This window comes from Rhodnius prolixus, unplaced genomic scaffold (genome assembly GCF_049639745.1).
Source record: "Rhodnius prolixus isolate KJV_2025 unplaced genomic scaffold, Rpr scaffold_9, whole genome shotgun sequence".
NCBI classification, from domain to species: domain Eukaryota; kingdom Metazoa; phylum Arthropoda; class Insecta; order Hemiptera; family Reduviidae; genus Rhodnius; species Rhodnius prolixus.
The window spans coordinates 16,833,274-16,853,577 of record NW_027411604.1 but is presented as its reverse complement, the minus strand read 5'-3'; the positions used below and the strand labels follow the sequence as shown (position 1 = coordinate 16,853,577).

The window sequence follows — 20,304 nt, the reverse complement described above, 5'->3', positions numbered from 1 at the left end:
TGAACCCATGTCACGTATAAGTAGTTAATATAAAAAAGTAAACTAATAATTTTTAAAAACTTATAGATTCTCAATCAGACCAATAAGTCATTTACACTGACAGTGAGTTCAAGGCACACCTCCAATCATCTATACTTGTTACATAATCTTTATTTACATTCTCGGCTGACTAGTAAGAGTAAAATATTTAGTTTTACCGGTTATTGACGAAATGTTTTTATTACTCATCGTGATTTGTTTAACTTGTTGATTAATAAAATGATAGAAGAAGTGCTGTTATAAAATAATTTCCTTATATCAACTATTTGATTATTTGTCAAATTATTTGTTATATCTATTTATTTATTATATACTGCAATTCTTATAACAGGAATAGTCGCTATTTTGTATTACCAGTTACCAAAACTAAATTCTGTTAGTAATTTGCCGCGAAATATGCGAAATGATAAGAATGACTTAAAAAAAAAGGAATGGGCAAAGAAAGAAAAGATCTTTAAATTTTATAGTGCTCTGATGTTTTCTTTTGTAATATATTTACTGTAATAAAGATAAAAAAATAATAACAATAAAAACTCCAAAGGAAAATAATGTGGTGAAATTGGATCATTATTACATTGGCAATACTGATAAGTGACGTAATAGTTGAAAACCAATAAGAACACAGAATTGAAGATGCAAGGGCGATGTCTCAGTTCGATTTGGATGAGAACGTCCATTAGACGACCAGTCAGGCCGGTGTTACAGTCGAAGCTCGTAGCTAACATTACGTACATTAAAGCTTACAAATAAACTAATTTACTACAATGAGGGAAATCGTTCACATTCAAGTTGGTCAGTGCGGTAATCAGATCGGCGCAAAGGTATGTAGATTAAAATTAAATTACAGAATTTCCACTGTACTAAAACTTGTCCAGAAAAAGTAGTTTTTATTTGTAGTACTCCGGCCAATTATTACATATTCTATGATTTCAGAGCGTTCACACTTTCTTTTTGCATAATTTGTTCTGTGGGCTTGCCATTGATTTGCTACATCCTAGATCTCTTAAACTCCCGAACTGTTAAATGTTATTTATGTAAATATGTAATTTATATATTTTAGCTTTATTTATTACATTATCTTGTTAGATAATAACTAATTCTTACAGGGTGTAGCTATTGTGACTAAATACAGAAATTTCAAGTTAAAATGGCCTTGGTTGAAAAGATTTCCTCCACTTCTAAGTAGTATATAGTAATGGTTCGTTGCCTTTCGCTGCACCGTACGACCTCGATGTCCGTAATACCATTTTACACGTTGTAATGTATTATTTTTATTAAATTTTAATTACCTATTAGCTAAATTTTTTACCGATTTCCAAAAAATTACAAGTAGGATTTTATTGATAATTTTTTTGCTATTAGCTCTAAAGTGCTGAGAAAGTTTGAGTTTGAACATTAATAAATTTTATTAAAAATGTAAAATTGCACAAGCGGGCATTTTTAACATAAATATTTTTGAATTTAAAAGCAAGTAGACTTAATAAGTGTATTATTATCGGTGTACTGGATTTAAGGGAAGAAAAAGAAGTATCTATTTAAAATTAGGGGCTGAAATTACTGTAGGAGTGTATGTGCAGGAATTGTGAGGAACAGGTGTGTTTAGCGTGACCGCGTTAAGCAGTATGCAGCGAAATCTATCCCAGTTGGCTGGTTAAGCTAGTGTTTAACACAAGGGAATCAAGTGGTTAGGTCTCATCCCATGAGAAGAAATTCACCCCCTTCTGTGGCTCGCCAGCCGAAGGCATTGACATCACATCATGGTGGCTCCATGTCTGGGTGTCTAGTCGTATTGATCTGTAGGACTATATTCAAGTTTTCTTTTTTTTGGTGTGTGTGTGTGTGTACTCTAATATTGGGATAAGAGACTCAAGTTAAAATCAAATTGATATAATTAATGTTATTTATGTATGAAAAATAAATGCATAATTTTTCTAAAAAGTATTTATTGGCCACTGATTTTATCCGATTTAGCACGCATATTTTTCATATTTCTGACGGACATGTCTCCCGAAGGATAAAATCAGCGAGGTTAACCATCACTGGGATCCAAATACACTTTAAATAACCAGTATCTTTAATAGAAGTTCGTTTTAAATAAAATGTTGGTTATGGGTTTTTCGGCCGTTGTTGATAGATGGTTTTTGGTGAATATCGAGGTGCGGTCTTAAATAAAAACAACTTTTTTGCTTTATACCAACGTTTCGGTAATTTTTACTACCTTCTTCAGGGTCTGTACAAAAGAAATATTCAACTAATATAGATAAAATTAAAAACTAAAAAAAAAACAAAAATAAATGAAATAAAAATTATTTTTACAACATAAAATTAAATAGATAGATAAATATAACAAATATAATTTGGAAAGACTTTTATAAGATTTTTATAATGTAAGTCTCTCATTAGATGTTGAAGGAATCCTCAGTTAGATAAGTCTGATGGCTGCTTATTTATTCCATGAAGCTACCCCGCTTCTTTAAATGAAACTTTTTATCCTTAAACAGACGCCGTGCTAGGTGCAGTTGGATACATCGCCTGATTGAGACATTTTTGCCTTATTTGTCGGATCACACACACACACACACACACATATATATATATGTACACCCATAAAACCAATTAAAAAGTAGGATAGATGCTTGCCACAGCGGTCTAACTCAAACACAGGTTATTTGGTAAAATATCGCTTACAAGGGCTGGCACAAAATGCTGAAATAAAAGAATTTTGCTGAGCAAAACACTCTACATTCTGAGTACAATTATCAAATTTCTGTTGCATTTCGCGGAAGTGCTGTAACCTTATGAGTGAAGGTGCTAATCAATGATTACCTGTGATAGTCCATCTGCAGGCCAGCGTTTGGCACCTAATTCAATGGATAAAACAGGATTGTTAAGAGATGTTATAGGTTAATACAAAGCTACAATAAGCTTTGCTCGTCTGATTTGAAACGAATAGTTGAACGTAGTTATTATTCTATGTTATTCACCGAAACATGGAAATATATACTTATATATTCCTTTTCTTTACTGTTTGACAGTAAAAAAAAGTCATTTAAAACTCCAAAATGAAATGGAAAAGTTTGAAATTCCTTTAAATAGACGTTTTGTTAATTATTTACAATACTTTTAAAGTTACAAACTTTTTTTTTTTTTTTTTTTTATATATTTTTATTTAAGACTTGTACAGTACAATTATGAAAAAAACATAATATATAGGCAATGGCAAATGCCGTCTGCCAGAGTTTACAGCATGAACAATTAAAGAAAAAATAAATAAATAATAAGTAAAATAAGTGAATAAAGAGTACAAATAAACTTTACTGTGCTTATACTATCTACATTTTTCAGTATCTAACTCATGTTATGACTCAGTTTCTATAACCAATCATGAACAATCGAAATAAAATGTAAAATAACAATCTGAATAATGCTCTCAAGTGTCTAAAAATACTTCGGTATTTTACACATTAATGTTTAATTAATTTTTTTCATTTGTTTTATTAACTGAATATTACAAATTAATGTCAAGAAGGCTTAGGGTTTGAAATATCTTTATAAATTGAACTCTCGATTTCATTACTAATCGATTAATTAGTCGTTAACAGGGCTTGCTCCGTTGCAGCATTGATTTACCATCAAAATGAGACACCCAGCCTCACCCGTTAATCAACTAGAATCTTAAAATGTTAAAAAACTCTTGGTATCTTTATTTTTAACGACTATTACCACAAAATCTATTGACTACCCAATAACTAAGTGCAACTATTTTTTTTCCTCTTACTTTTTGCGATCACATTTACTCAAATGTTTTTTCGTCAATATATTCGTTTTGAGATTCTCCACAATAGCTCTAAATTGGAAATTCATGGTAAGCTCAAACTTAAGATTATTACATTTGAGAATCCCTGTGGACAGTTAGTGGCCAAAATCTCGAATGATCTTTACTGAAAGGAATTGTTCACTTCTTTTGAGATTTTCATGAAATTGTTTTATATTTTCTTACATACTCATAATACTGAAATATTTCTTTTTTAAACATTGTTTCTGGAGAATACTATTAAGGAAATGGGGGCAGAGGCCGCAAGTTTGAACTGCTATTATGGCATTTATATTCTTTAAACTTAATAACCTCATTGCACAGCATACTTGTAAAAGTTTATAAAATGATCTTTCAGTAGATTTCAAATTTGTACTAAGAATTTTATCCTCATTAAAATTACAAAAAAATTAGTAGAAAATTATTTCACCATTTCAGAACACGGACTTTACGCAGCAGTTCTTCTGTGCTGTCGTCCCTTTTTAAAATGTCATTTCAATAAAATGCGGACGTACGGATTGAAGACAAATGTACGAATTTTCGCAAGGTTTTTTTTTACTTTGTCGCATTGTTTTCAACTCAGTAAATCTACAGTAAGATTATTTCACTGGACAAAATATATAGATGAGATATATAGATAGCAATGAGATTACAAAGTTTAAAGAACCACAAGATTGGTAGATTTTGTCCAAATCTTTATTATCGAGTACCCAATCAGTACATCTAATCCAAATAATATATTTAAATAGTTTTTTTATTTTATTTCTCGAGTTTTGTTGACTGACTTATCCTCACTCAATTTATAAAACAAAATTTGCTTTTTCTCACCCAAATATCTCAATAATCTGTGCACTTGCTAAACTGATAAATATAAGGGTAATTCCACGGATTTTCGTCACACTTGAAAACATGAGGGCCGAAAAAATGGATGAAAATATGATTTTTGGATTGTGCTTCTGGACTAGAATTTACCTGAATTTTTTCAGATTTTTTTTTTTCAAGGTCATTTATTGTTTATAACATTTTTTATTTATTAAAAATATGAAAAATCAGAAATTTCAATGAATTTTTACGCCAATTCTGGCCAATAAACAAAAAAAAACATCCCATATAAAAAGTTTGTGTTTTTGTCCAAATTTTTCAAAAATGATATTAGTTTAACGTTTTATACAATATCTTTATTTCTTATTTGAAAAAACACTTTAAAAATCGCAATTCCCAGAAAACGCCAACTTCTATCAGGCTGAAATTTGGCAATAATATTGGGTGTACATTCCAAAAGACACATACAAATTTTCAGAGTGGACCGCCTAGTAATGCCTGTTTTAACGATGTTGTGACTCCTTCTGTAAGCATCGCTTTGTGATTGGTGAAGCTGCAATTGCATTCAGAAGACTAGAATTGATCACTTCAACTTCATAGTTTCTGTCGTGAAAAGATTTGTCACTTCCAACGGATTGCTGTGTTTGTAATGAACCGCCGTTTTCGTCTATCTCATAATCATCCGCAATTTCTTGCTGCTGTCGTTCATCTTGGATCTCCATTTGCTGGCCTTTTTGTTTTTGCAGACAGAAAAGTTTCTCGGTCTGCAAAAATGTTGATAACAATAAAGTAACAGACAACGTAACTATGTGTACCATAAACATAACCTCAAAACCTACCTGTGTCATACAATTTCTTCCTGCACTCATTACACAGCCGACCTCCCAGGTAACCAAACTTTTTTTTCAAAGGCTTCGAGGGTTTTCTCAATTTTGTCTTGATCAAGTGCCAATCCAAACCGAATGGTTTGGAACAACGGTCTAAATGTTTATAATCTGAGCGACTTGCCAAACTCTTTCGTGCGACTTTTTTCTTCGCATTTTTTTTCTTTTTTGCCTTCTGTGTGTTTCGCCGAACTTTCATTTTCCTTTTTCAGAGATCAGACTAGACCGCAATTATTCCAGCGCCATCTACAATGTGTTGCCATACGAAAAATAACAGGCGGGGGAGGTTTCAATCGACAACTGTAGATGTCGCCATATTTAAGTGTTATAAAACTTAAAAATTCGTTAAAACCAGCATTACTAGGCGGTCCACTCTGAAAATTTGTATGTGTCTTTTGGAATGTACACCCAATATTATTGCCAAATTTCAGCCTGATAGAAGTTGGCGTTTTCTGGGAATTGCGATTTTTAAAGTGTTTTTTCAAATAAGAAATAAAGATATTGTATAAAACGTTAAACTAATATCATTTTTGAAAAATTTGGACAAAAACACAAACTTTTTATATGGGATGTTTTTTTTTGTTTATTGGCCAGAATTGCCGTAAAAATTCATTGAAATTTCTGATTTTTCATATTTTTAATAAATAAAAAATGTTATAAACAATAAATGACCTTGAAAAAAAAAAATCTGAAAAAATTCAGGTAAATTCTAGTCCAGAAGCACAATCCAAAAATCATATTTTCATCCATTTTTTCGGCCCTCATGTTTTCAAGTGTGACGAAGATCCGTGGAATTACCCATAAAGAATAACCAACTTTGTTTTCCGCTGTTTTTGCTTAATTAAAAAAAAAAAAGTAGAGTGGTCAATTTCTTTTTAATTTTGTTCTCATTTATAGATTGTAACAGATTCTAATATTAGTAACATTTCTATTTATCAGAAGGTATTGTGGTTAGGTTGATAAAAAAAAAGTAATAACAGAATCGATTGTAGCTTACTCATGAGGAAGGACAGGAATGAGTAATATTGAGTGCTGATTCCATTTATAACTGTAAAAAATGTAAAACAAATGCGTCATGTATTTTGTTTAGTATTTTTAATATTAGGGAAATTTTAAAATAAAATTTTTCATGAACTGTAAATATGAAAAATAATTGCACTGCATCTGTGAATAATTTTTATTTTAGAATATTGATTACCTGCTTAAAGCAGCTAAGCAAATTTTGTTTTTTGCTTTATTTAAGAAAGAGACAATATCCCTAAGTGTTTTTGGGTCAGGATTTTTTTTTGATAAGCCCAGGGCTAGAACTAATTTCAATATTGAAAGGTAAACCCATTCCTTAGCTGTGAAGACTTAAAAAAAGTGAACCCCCTTTCTTAGTGATGAAGACTTAAAACTTTTATTTTTTTTGGAAAAACAATCGAAAGGTTTTGGAAAAGGGAATCTGAAGTTCGACGAATTGGTACGTAATTCCTCGCAAATTGATTACAGAGATCCTGTATGCATCTGGTTTTTGCAAAAATATGCAACCAGTTCGGAACTGAACACTAAATGCATCTAGAACGACGTAAGGACTTCATTTTTTTCAAGATCTGAATGGATCTAAAACTGACATTCGTCTAAGGAGGGTAACGTCTCTCATGATGCCATATTTTTTTGGACTTCTTGAATAGTGTCTGGAAAAATATGGTTTTTAAAAGTCTCTGGGATAAAAAAAACGTATTTATTACAGTATTTTATTTACAATAAGACGCTTCTCACTTCTCGTTGACTGAGCTCACGGTCCGTCCTAATCCTCCATACTTCTACAGAATGTGAAAAAGTGAACCTTGGTTCGGAAACTACCAATACATAGATATGTTTACTTTAGACAGCAAGACATCACCACCAACCGTTTTGCTGAAGTTCTTAATTTCTACTTATATAATATGCATTGATGAAGCACAACAGTAAAGTTTCTATTATGTGTAAAACCCTTGAACTAGTATAATCTTTCTATGAAATTATTTGCTAAAACCCAATAAGTTGATTGGTTGTACTTAGATTTAACCAGTTAAGCGTGGAATTTAGTTTAAAAAAAAACCACAGTGTGCGGAATTAAAATCAGACTATGACGTGGTATACACGTCGAACGCAGGGCAAAACAACCAAAAGTTTACAATAGTCGTAATAGGTACAATAGTACAATAATCGTCACTACAAGCACTTTTTCTGCAATTTCTGGGGCTTGAGATTACAGAGCATTCTGTGCTCATTCAAAATCTTGCACCGCTTTACGTAATGCATTGCTCTAGTTAACTAGGGACGCAAGAGCTTTTACAAGGAAGAAAAGAGATTTTTTTGAATTCTGTACAAAATGAAATCACGCTCATTCTGAGGTCTGAATCTTTATCTGACGTGAAAACGGCATTGCAGAAGGGATGAGAACTTCTATATTTGTGTGCATAATTCCCAATCTCTAACGCGGAGACCAAACATGTACCAACCACTTATCATTTGGCTGACTCTACCACCTCCCAACGTATAAAATACTAGGCAGTTCTATTGGTAAGATAAAGGAAACATCCCACCAAATAATACCTATTCTTATTGTATTTTATTAAAATTTCAATTTTTTATAGTTAATGCAATTTTATATTTTTCACAACGAGGATACACGTCGAACGCACCGTAATAGAGATTTGGTTTGACGTGTGTACAAGACAAATACACTTAACAGGTTAAACAGTTAAGATCACGAATTTCATGTGAAATTGTGATTTAATAACTCCAATTCTAACTAACAATGAAAGGTCACACACAGTTTTTAAAAAAAACTTGAATATTTGTACGCAGTAATGAACAGAGCAACAGTTGTAAACGGTTATTGATGTTTTCACACAGTTAAATGAAAATAGGACAACGGCCTCGTAACGCATCAATAAATTAAAGACACAAACAGGTTATGGCTCTGACTACATTGTTTTCAGTTAAATAAAATACTTATTTAAAAAAAAATACTCTTAATATTAATTATCACTACGTTAATTCCATTAGGAAAACTTATCGGAATGTTCGAAGGTGAAAATGGAAATCTAAACATTATCTGTCAGGTGTTATTGTAAGCTATCATTTTTTTAAATATGTTTAATAGAAAAATCAATCTGTATGATAATGTATTACAGAAGAAATATAGACGCAACAATAAATGAAAGTGTTCAATGAGTTACAATTTGATGTCTGTATGATAATACATTAATGAATGAAAATGTGATCAAATTATCTTTGCACTGGATTAACTTCTAGACAATTGTTAATTATGTAACTAAACTCAGATTAAAATTTTTAAATTAAACTTATTAATCAAACTGTATTGGTAGATGAAAATTCGGATCTGGCCAGGATAGATAAAATCAGCGATATTGTCTAGCATTGCGAACTTAATTACATTTGCGATAAGAATAATTTTGGGGAACGTAAGTGCGGCAGCAAAATTCGTTCCAAAATTTTTGAATATGCCGAATGAACATTCATTGCTCTAGGAATTGTTGAATGAAATCAACAGGTGCACAGGTGCTCCAAATGATAATAACCATGCTAATGAAACATGGTTGTATGGGGATGGACTTCGAAACTAAGGCCTAATCGTGCCAATAGAAGCTTTCTGAAGTAACCACTTTAAAAAAAAAAAAAGAAAAAAAAGTTCGTTATCTTCGATCGTACATTAAGGTTTTGCTCACTGTATTCACAGTATCATGTAACCATGGGTTCATCTCTCTTCCATGGGTCGTACGGTCAATAAGGAGTCTTAACTACGCACTTTGGGTGAAGTAATCCGAAGGAAATTCCTAAATTTGTGGACAGACATGATCTGGGACATGACCTTTCAAAGCTGTTTTACCAACATTGGAAAGATAAAGCCTGAATTGCAGAAGGTTTGTACAAAAAAAATGTTTCGCTCAATTATTGTAAGGATTTTTAATGTTAGGTCCTTGATCATCCCTTAAAACTTCATTGCAGTAATAATATGCACTGAATAGATCAATGGAGAAAGTATCAGGATTGGTTAAACTAAGGATATTTCGATAAAAATGAAAATAAATAAAAATATTGGCAGCACAAATTGGAAGAAAGATAGTGTGACCATCTTTGAAAGATGACCATCAATTGATTCATAAAAGGAACAGAAGGAGGCTTGAGACAACCAAGATTATGAGGAGGAGGTTATGGAGGAGCTACCAGAGGTCTGACAGATTGAGCTTAGCTTGATCAAGAGAAACGGAGAGATGGTTTAATCCGATGGCTAACTGGAAGAAGAGAAAAGCCGCAATAACTGCGTAGGTACATAAATAAACTAAACCATGTATTTGATTATGGCTGAAAAAAAGTAAACTATTACATAATTTTAATCAATACTTTTTAATAGTAAAATGAAAATTGGCAAAAAAAGAAGTAGACTAACTGGCTGATATTCGCACCTGTATTGATTCTCTATTGTAGAAACCAGTTTACCAAGTAGAAACTCAAGAACAGGAGTGAGACCTTATTTGTAACTTTAATAATTATTTCCTTCTGGCAAGAAAAGAGCTATCATTTCTCTATTACATCATTGTTATGAAGATAGTATTTAGTTGGTTTCTTATTCTCCCTACTCATCTAAACTAAGGAGCTTCGAGGCTAAATAAACTCTCATTCCCTCCGTATTTGATATACCTATTTTAGTTACGCTCCCCTTTTTTTTCTACATCCTCTTACAACATACCCTTTTAGTATAGTCTGACCAAGGGGGGAAATATTTATACTTCTAATACTTAAAAGTTTATGAAATTTCAAAATATAGTATTAGCTTACTATTTATTGTTATTTAAGGTTGAAAAAAACAGTTGTAATATAGATTATAGATTCTCTCCATTATGGCTTTTTAATTATTTAACTTGGTGTTCTAGTTAGCTATTATTACTCAATACTCTTTACGGCCATATTGACCATGTTTAAATTTTTATTGGATTGTGGCCTAAATAAAGTTTACTTTCTTTAGTGAAGGCTGAATTGGGCCTCCTCTAACTTTATTAATTTATAAAAAAATTGATTGCTTTTTTTTTTGTGAATTTAAAAAGAATATTGAAGTCAATTAGTGTGGAAATATATATTTTTGGCGGCCGTACTTGAAATATTTGAACATATTAATAGAGATCGATAAGATATAATTTCATTTCTCTCTGTATCAATTTCCATGAAAAAAAAAATACATATATAACTATTCAGATTTGTAAAATCAATTAGTAATTTTTTTTTACCACTTAAAAATATACATATTTCAAATATCACTTAAATATACTTATATATAAATCAGCAATTAGAGATTAATTAAAAATACTCAAAACTTTAGGAATTTCATGAGGAGAGAGTCTTGCGAATATTCTCACCATACCTTTTATGTTAAAAAATAATATTTCAGAAGTGCTTCAAAATTATTTTCATTTTTTATGACGAGGAAAAAGTAAAATCTAAAATGGAAAAATAGGTTCTCTAAAGTGGCAATTAAATTGGTTTATTGAATTATATGGGTGGAAATATGGCAATAGAGACATTATTGAATGAAGAAGTTTTGTAAGACTTTTATTACTGTTTAGGTAATAGAGTAGAATCAGTTTTAGCACTTTCAGTATACTGTTTAGGTAATAGAGTAGAATCAGTTTTTAGCACTTTCAGTATACTGTTTAGGTAATAGAGTAGAATCAGTTTTTAGCACTTTCAGTTTACTGTTTAGGTAGTAGAATAGAATCAGTTTTAGCACTCTTAGTTTACTGTTTAGGTAATAGAGTAGAATCAGTTTTAGCACTTTCAGTTTACTGTTTAGGTAATAGAATGGAATCAGTTTTAGCACTTTCAGTTTACTGTTTAGGTAATAGAATAGAATCAGTTTTAGCACTCTTAGTTTACTGTTTAGGTAATAGAGTAGAAACAGTTTTAGCACTTTCAGTTTACTGTTTAGGTAATAGAATGGAATCAGTTTTAGCACTTTCAGTTTACTGTTTAGGTAATAGAATAGAATCAGTTTTAGCACTTTCAGTTTACTGTTTAGGTAATAGAGTAGAATCAGTTTTAGCACTTTCAGTTTACTGTTTAGGTAATAGAATAGAATCAGTTTTAACACTTTCAGGTTCAGGTCAGGCCAACAATTTTTGCCTCCGGGCCGAATAGGAAAGAAAACTTTTTTCACGGGTAGTACGAAACATTAAAATTACAAAAGTTAAGTGTTAAAAAATTGTAAAAGATTTTTAAAATCTAGTACAAAAGTTATTAATCTCTACAGTGGATTTTTTTAAAAAAATAAAGAAGTCTTGGATTATGCCTTGGATTATATTTAATGGTTAATAAAAGAAATTTACTGTAAAGTATGTTTGCTATCCGCCTATCGGTAGTTTGACGAAGGCATTGCTTGTTGAATGATGATGATTATTATTTTTTACTACTAACAACCATGTTAGGTTAGGTCATTATTTTATTTTCATTTATATTATGAAATAACAAAATATGTGATTAGTTTTCCCTAAAATATTTTTTATTTTGATTATAGAATCTTTAATTACGTGCCTACTAAGCAAATAGCAATGTTTCTATTTATAGTTTCAAATAAAATATGCAAGCTTGCATTTTTAACTTTCATTGTAAAATGATTATAAGAGAATTCTTGTTATTAACTATTCTATTGCAGTCCATATATCAAAAACCACATTCACACACTTGTGTTTTATTAAAGAGATGATGTAGCTTTGTCTTTTAACTCAATTATGTAGAGACTTAGAGAAGTTTTGTTGGTATAGAGAGGAAAGTCAAAGGGGTCCGCTACTTAGATGTATCGTACGTTATCTTTAGAATGAATCGTGCAGGCTAGAATTTTGCTTTAAATGCTTTTTTTTATTAGCGTTTTTTGAGATATCATCACAGCGAAAGTGTGGAGTATATTTTACTACTTAATAACCAAATGTTAGATTTTTTACTGCGACTCATTGAAGTAGTTGTTAAGTTACAAAAATAACTTATTGAAAACATTCGCTTACTGGTAACTTTTTTTTAAAAGAATAATTTCAAATGTTTACTTAACTGACAATAACTTCTTTAGTTATTCAAAATATCTTTAGTGTAATAAATAATAATTCAATCAAGTAACTTTTGAATTTAGAAAAAGCCCAATCACTACTGTCTTGTGACTTTTGCATCCTTTGCTACAATCTTAGTTAATAAGCAGTAAGGTACTTGTTTGATCTACTTGATCAAATAAAGTTAAATAGAAAGAAGAAGCTAAAAACATGAAAAATGAAAGTCTGTTGAAAAACATTTAAATTTAAAAATTTAATCCGATGTTTGTAATACTGTTTTAATATTTGTAATAGAATGTTAAAATATAAATAATTATTATTGCAAATAGCATTTCATATTATTTAATCAATAACATTTTTTTTAAACGCTAACTTATAGTTAGGCCTTGAGCGATCTAAGTCCTTCAAGATATCTCTTCTAGTCTAAATGTATACATAACTAGGTTAAGACTAACATTAAAAATAAAAAAAGGGAAGAATTAGTGCTTAGTTATTTTGCAACTCAGAGGTCCTGTTTTAAATCGTGCATGCTGCGTTTTGTTTTTATTTCCGAGAGTATTATCTGTTCCGAGAAAACACTTTTCGAGAGCCAGTTGAGAAAAAAAAGTAATGAACCATTTTGTTTCAGTTTAAATGACAATATTTCAAACTTAACAGCAAATCTTCAGTTTTAAGACTATTCAGTTTTCCAAGACTTTTTGGTTGCGAAAGAGAGATATTAGGACAACAATAGTATTTACCTTTTTTAATTTGTATGTTTGTAAATAAGCGAAGAGCCACTTTTTTTTTCTGTTTCCTTCCATTGTCTTTTGAATTTTGACTTTAATGGACGATAATTTCATATCCTGGGTTAGAGGAACACAATGTCCTATCTTAACATAAATTAGAGGTCTTCTGGGATTACCTTATACAAAAAAGAAAAAGTAAATTAAAATTTAAGTACATAATGATCGTATTGCAAGAGTATTGTAGTACAGAATTTCAAAAGTTTTTCAATTTTCTTCACGTACAATAAAAAATGTACTGTTATTGTTTTTATTATTTTTAGTTTTGGGAGATCATATCAGACGAGCACGGCATCGACGCGACTGGGGCCTATCATGGTGATTCCGATTTACAACTAGAGCGAATCAATGTATACTACAATGAAGCATCAGGTAAATATAAACAAAAAAATCAATTATAACCTCCTTGCACAGGAATCCATTCTGAGAGGATGAACGAAACATTCAGTAATATTGCCTGAAGGATGTCTTTTTATTTTATTGACAAATTAGGCAAATTCGGATAGTGAGAAGAATGCATCCTAAGTGTCCTCCAAGTATTTATAAGGCGGCGAATAAATAAGTATTCAGGCTTCTATTGTTGTAGGAACAGGGTAACCCTTTCCTACTTCCGTTCTCTCAATTCGTTCTTCTTATTTTTACCTCGCAGATGTCGGAAAAGGCTACCTTGAAATAAACTTTAGTGGGGACTAGGAATTACCTGTCCCTCCTTGTTGGAATGGATCTAAAAAGGAGAGAAAGTTTGGAGCGGCTGACTACTTCCCGATTCTACGTAAAAAAAGAGATTTGCTCTTTGTATAATAAGGCTGCGTTGAAGGCAATAAACTGTTGTATTTTCACCTAATGCTTTTACAATGTTATAAAATGTTCTTCTTGTCTGGGTGTCGAGTCATTTGGGGATTTTGGAAAAGAAGAAGGTAGACAGGCTTACCAAATCAGGAATCTTTTTCCCCTTTGTAGGGCTCGTACCACTATAGGTGCGCTATTTTATATGTGCATATCGAGTTCTCTAAGGCGTGGACTGCATCGCAGTATTTATTTTTTGGGAGAGCTTTGCGGTAACTGTCATCATCCAAATATTCTGTAATGCTTTCCTTAGTAAGGCATCTTCTTAGCTGTTCTTCCATTTATTACTAAAATATTCATAAAAGAACAGTTATTATTTAAAATGATCCCAGAGATTAGTAGTTGAAACGGCCTATAATTACGTCAACATCGTTCAACTCCAAAGTTGAGATTTGTGGAAAATCTGATAGGGTAAGTTGGAGTGGCTTTGAGGGATTAAATTTTATTAAAAGCATCTTTTTCTCTTGATATTTCTATTTCTACTTGATATTTATTATTGGTTGGTATTGATTCGAAGGCAATTTTACATGCGGTAGACGGTGTGAAATAAGATTGTAGCAGAGCTATTAGTAAAATTGCACGAAAGTGGTGCAATTAGATGTGAGCAGAATGAAATGCAAGGATTCATTCCCGTTCCTATCTTGTAGATATCTCCCAGAAATTACTAGGATCTTTGGCATTAACCTGGATTCTGGAAGAGCCTGCAGTGTGAGAACCAATTTTTAGAACCTTCCTCCGTTGTGTCACAAAGCTAAACAAATTAATTCCCTTTTTAACTCATACGATAGGTCCGTGTTGTTTTCTTGCACTTAGTTATGTACAACCTACTCTAGAATGCGCTAGGCGATAGAATCCCTACGAGGGGTTTTAAGCCAATATTTGAGAAGGTACAACTCTCTTGATAAATCTGACATCTATGACAAACAACGTCTTAGATGCCCTGTATCATTGGAAGTTGGCATCAGCTAATCATTTAATAATTAACATTGCCGAAGCTCTTATAAATTTAAAAAAGCTAGGAAAGAACATTAATTTTGGTTGGTGCAAAGCTCATTGTGGTATTTCTAATAATGAAACTGTAGATTTACTTGCTAAGGAAGCCAGTAGTTATGGTGAGTATTTAGCGATCCCTCTTCCACCATCAGATTTAAAGGGCTGGTTAAAAAGAAAAATAATGGAAAAATTATTTTACAAAACCATGGTGCCACAGTTTAACCATAAAGTATGGTTTAAAGATGGTTATTTTGGCAAAAGAATTGTTACCATAATAAATAGAATGCGAGCAAACCATGGTACTTGTAAGTCATATTTGTTTAGAATAGGTAAATTGGTCTCTCCTCTTTGTAGGAGATGTAATGAGACGGAGGATTTTGAACACGTGGTTATGGTTTGCCCTAATTATAATATAGAAAGAGAAAAGTTTTTTAACGAAATCTCAAGATATTGCACTGTTCCCCTCTATTTTAAGGAGATAATATTTTCAAATAATATCTATGTGTATTCGTCTTTGGTAGAATTTATTAAACATTACAATATTTGAAAACCTACCAGCCAGTTATTGCTAAATATACATACAGTTGTTGATTGGTTAATAGTGTAAACACTGATACCATTAAAAAAAAAATGGCAATCAACAATGTACTATTAATTCAAAAGTTGAATGCTTGATGGGAGGGCATACAATTAAAATTTCACTTGTGCAATTTAAAAATGTGTTAATTAAACGATTAATATTCCTCCTTTCTTTTTTTCAGGAGGCAAATATGTGCCTCGAGCAATACTAGTGGATCTTGAACCAGGCACTATGGACAGCGTTAGATCTGGTCCATTTGGTCAGATATTCAGACCAGACAATTTTGTATTCGGACAATCAGGTGCTGGAAATAACTGGGCTAAAGGGCATTATACTGAAGGAGCTGAACTTGTTGATTCAGTTTTGGATGTTATTCGTAAAGAAGCAGAAGGTTGTGATTGTTTACAGGTAATTTAATAGCTTTTTATTTTTAATAATTGCATATTAATTAATATTTTTTGAATGATTTCTTGTAATGTGTGTTTCATTTAACAGGGTTTTCAACTGACACACTCTCTTGGAGGAGGTACTGGATCCGGTATGGGTACGCTGCTTATTTCCAAAATTAGAGAGGAATATCCAGACAGAATTATGAATACATATTCTGTTGTTCCATCTCCAAAAGTAAAAAAAAATTATTCAGAATTTTATTGCATGGAGTCTAATAAATGTTTTGGACTTGCTTCAGATTGTAACATTAACAAACATTTTAAATATATGAAACAAAACTGCTATCCTTTTTTTTACTAGGTATCTGACACAGTAGTCGAACCATACAACGCTACACTATCAGTTCATCAATTGGTTGAAAACACCGATGAAACTTACTGTATAGACAATGAAGCTTTATATGACATTTGCTTCAGAACATTAAAACTATCTACACCAACTTACGGCGATTTAAATCATTTGGTTTCACTAACTATGTCTGGTGTTACTACATGCCTTAGGTTAGTTATTACTCTGCCAATCTGTTTCTAGAAGATTTTTTTTTTTTCTATTTCAATCAACATTTATATCTTTATTGAACACTGTACTTGTTTTGGCGGTTCGTGTACAGAACTAGTTGGGGCGATGTAGAAAACTAGGATGTGCATTTTTTCGATTTTATTTTACTATTTATAAAATTTCTTTGAAAACAGGATCCTTTCAAAGAAGCGCAATCAATTAATAAAATGAAAGAGGGACATTTGAAATTAATTAACAAAAATGAAACAGCCTTGTAAGAAAGGAACGTCGTTGTCAAAGATCACTTCCTTCTAATAGCAATTGGTACTGTCACATAAATTCTTGCATTCTCTCATATTTGAAAGGATTTCTCCTAAACGAGAAACATCACTGCAGAATTCAGCCGATTAATTGCAGATGATGATTAAAAACTTTTAAATAACACAATACTTTTGTTTCTTCTAACTATTGAGTTAGTGACTAAAATATATATATTTTTTAAATGATGCTAATAAAAAACTAACTGCCAACTAACCTCTGCGTTCCCTGAGGATAGTAGTTAAAAAAAAAAAAAAATGTACTATATTAGAAGTACTTACTTAATTGCTCACTCTAATTTGCACAAAAAATTTAGTATTGGTATAACGTATAGGTATTCTAAAGGATCGATCCTTCATTAACGGATTATCCAGATCTCTACATATTTAATAATAGCATAACAGTTGTAAGGTACGAGGGATTAGATTGACATAGTACCTTATTTTTTTGTCTTATACCTTATTTTTGGCGTTCCTAAATGTTTTCCCTAAAAACGTTTTATTAGTAATTTTTTTTTTAAAAAAGTTTCATTTGAACTTTTACGGTTATGGTTCTTAGAAAGTGCTACATTATTTTTTCAAAACGTTTTCTCTGTGTAAAGGTTCTAGTTCATTAAAAACTTCTTCAGTTTAAAATAAAAAATATTAAATAAAACTAAACGTTAAATAAAACTAAAACTTAAGTACATAAAGGAAGCAGTAATTGAGTGGATTAATCGTGGATAGCCACCCTGTAAAAGTTATTCTTTTAAAGTTATTAGATATTCTTTGGCCAAGGCGCTAAGATCACATTGATGTTTTCTCGAATAAGTTTGAAGGAGAGAATTTGGTTGTAGGTTGTAAAATTCGTTGTACAAGAAGTTGTGTGGACAAACGAAGGCACTTAATGACGAGTGTGATTAGTGTGTTTAAAATGGAGCGTCGGCGGTGCGTCTTAAGATAGAATAGTTTGCATTCTGTTGAATCATATATTAGAATTGTTTCCTGCAATGATTTCATAAAAACACATTGCAATATATTTGAGTGGTAAAATTACCATCTAAACAAATATATCTGTTTAATGAATAGGTTCCCCGGTCAATTGAACGCAGATTTACGAAAACTAGCTGTTAACATGGTACCTTTCCCTCGTTTGCACTTCTTCATGCCTGGTTTTGCACCATTAACATCTAGAGGTTCGCAACAATACAGGGCGCTAACTGTACCAGAACTGACACAACAGATGTTTGATGCCAAAAATATGATGGCCGCCTGTGATCCTAGACATGGTAAGTTTTAAAATTATTACTTGAAGAGAAGGATTTTAGACATATTCTAATAAAGGTGTTTTTTTTATTCCACAAACTTCTATTTGTATTCTTGCTTTCGGGCAATATTTAAATGAGTCTTTCAGTTTAAATTTTTCATGGAAAATTGATGTTAGAAGGGTTTTAGAGATTATTTGGAATTTCTGTGTATAGTAAAATTTAGGTAGAATTTAGAATTTGCTGAAAGCCTAAGTATGTAGTAACTTACAACTAGGAAAACTGGAGTAAGTGAAAAAAGTGTGGGTTTTCATATAAAATAAATTTGTTTTCTATGTAACTTTTTTTCTTCTGTTTAAAGTTTGGATTCAAGCTCTTTTCCCCTTTTGTAGGACGTTATCTGACAGTAGCTGCCATATTCCGTGGTCGTATGTCGATGAAAGAAGTTGATGAACAAATGTTAAATATTCAGAACAAGAATAGCTCATACTTTGTCGAATGGATTCCAAATAACGTGAAGACAGCTGTTTGCGATATTCCACCTAGAGGACTCAAAATGTCGGCTACATTTATTGGCAATTCCACAGCCATTCAAGAACTATTTAAGAGAATCTCGGAACAATTTACCGCTATGTTTAGAAGAAAGGTAAGATATTTTGTATACTCTAGTTTTAATATTAGAATTCTAATTTATTAACAATAAAGGAACAGAAACTCAATAAAAAATTAGTTTTACGATTATCCTAATTCTAAGGATTTCTTTAAAATTTAGTTGTAAGCGGATATAAAATTCTCATGATTGATGAACCAATAATAATAAAATTTATATTTTATTTACATTTAGGCTTTCTTGCATTGGTATACTGGTGAAGGAATGGATGAAATGGAATTTACTGAAGCTGAATCTAACATGAATGATTTAGTTTCTGAATATCAACAGTACCAAGAAGCTACAGCTGATGAAGAAGCTGAATTTGATGAAGAACAAGAACAAGAAATTGATGAAAATTAATTTTAAAAAAATCAATCACAAAATTGAAACGAATTGAATTCATGTACTTAAAATTTATGTTGATTTGGATTTGCCGACGTTTTGTAACTGCTTTTTAATTCCTGAAAAAAAAGACCAATTTCTACATGAATGTTTGTCAATCAATAAGAGAGACTTCTGACTGTATTTGTTTAACTTTTGTTGGCTTATGATCGGTGTAAGTCGGCTGAATATTTGTTTGTTTGTTTTCAAATTCTATCTGTATTTGCTAAATACTGCCCTTTGCTGCTACCAAAAAAAAGTATTGTAAGCTGAAATGTTTATATTCTGTATTATTGGCACTGAATAATTTTATATATTTATATTATTGTTCTAAGAAAAATAAAAATGAGTTAATTTATGACTGAGATATACCTTTTTTTTTCTGAAACAATGCCAAGTTGATCGTATGACCATCCTAAACCATCAACAATGCTTGATCAGCAATATCAATTAAATTTCGTGATATCCATTGTTAAGTTAGATGTCATTTTTTGGTGTTAGTCACCTCATAAACATAATTTCTCATGTATGTATGTGTACCGTATATAAATCTAGCTAAATCGAATCAGATAGGGTTTTGTAATGTGGATTTCTATTTCGTTGCCAATGTTGTCTTTGTTTTGATGTGGATTTTAGTAATGTTAGTGCATTAGAAGACACAAGAAAACCATACAAGGGTTCAGACCTCATAAACAGGGTTGTAATTCCTTGCCTTGCCAGGGCATCGGCCAACTCATTCTTCATGCAAGATATCCCGGCACCCATTAGCAGAGTAACTACCTTATTTCTGCCTAATTCAATAAGATTGCTCAGGCATTCCCAGACTAACTATGAGTTGACAACTCTTCAGTTCAGCATTTGAATGACAATTTGACGATCAGAAAGAATGACATCTTCTGATCCCGATAGGCCCTATC

General features: G+C 31.4%; 1 protein-coding gene and 1 long non-coding RNA gene across 2 annotated transcripts; both read left to right on the top strand.

Annotated features, from left to right (window-relative positions):
• The first annotated feature begins 683 nt into the window (after positions 1-683).
• LOC141454785 (tubulin beta-1 chain-like) lies at positions 684-19,754 on the top strand. Its single transcript, XM_074129384.1, has 8 exons — positions 684-860; positions 13,690-13,798; positions 16,027-16,253; positions 16,341-16,469; positions 16,596-16,795; positions 18,179-18,378; positions 18,747-19,000; positions 19,199-19,754. The coding sequence occupies exons 1-8, from the start codon at positions 804-806 to the stop codon at positions 19,364-19,366; spliced, it is 1,344 nt and encodes a 447-aa protein (XP_073985485.1). The 5' UTR covers positions 684-803; the 3' UTR covers positions 19,367-19,754.
• LOC141454791 (uncharacterized) lies at positions 867-2,406 on the top strand. The gene is made up of 2 exons (XR_012458972.1): positions 867-1,073; positions 1,146-2,406. It is a non-coding gene; the product is annotated as an uncharacterized lncRNA (long non-coding RNA).
• Positions 19,755-20,304: the final 550 nt, after the last annotated feature.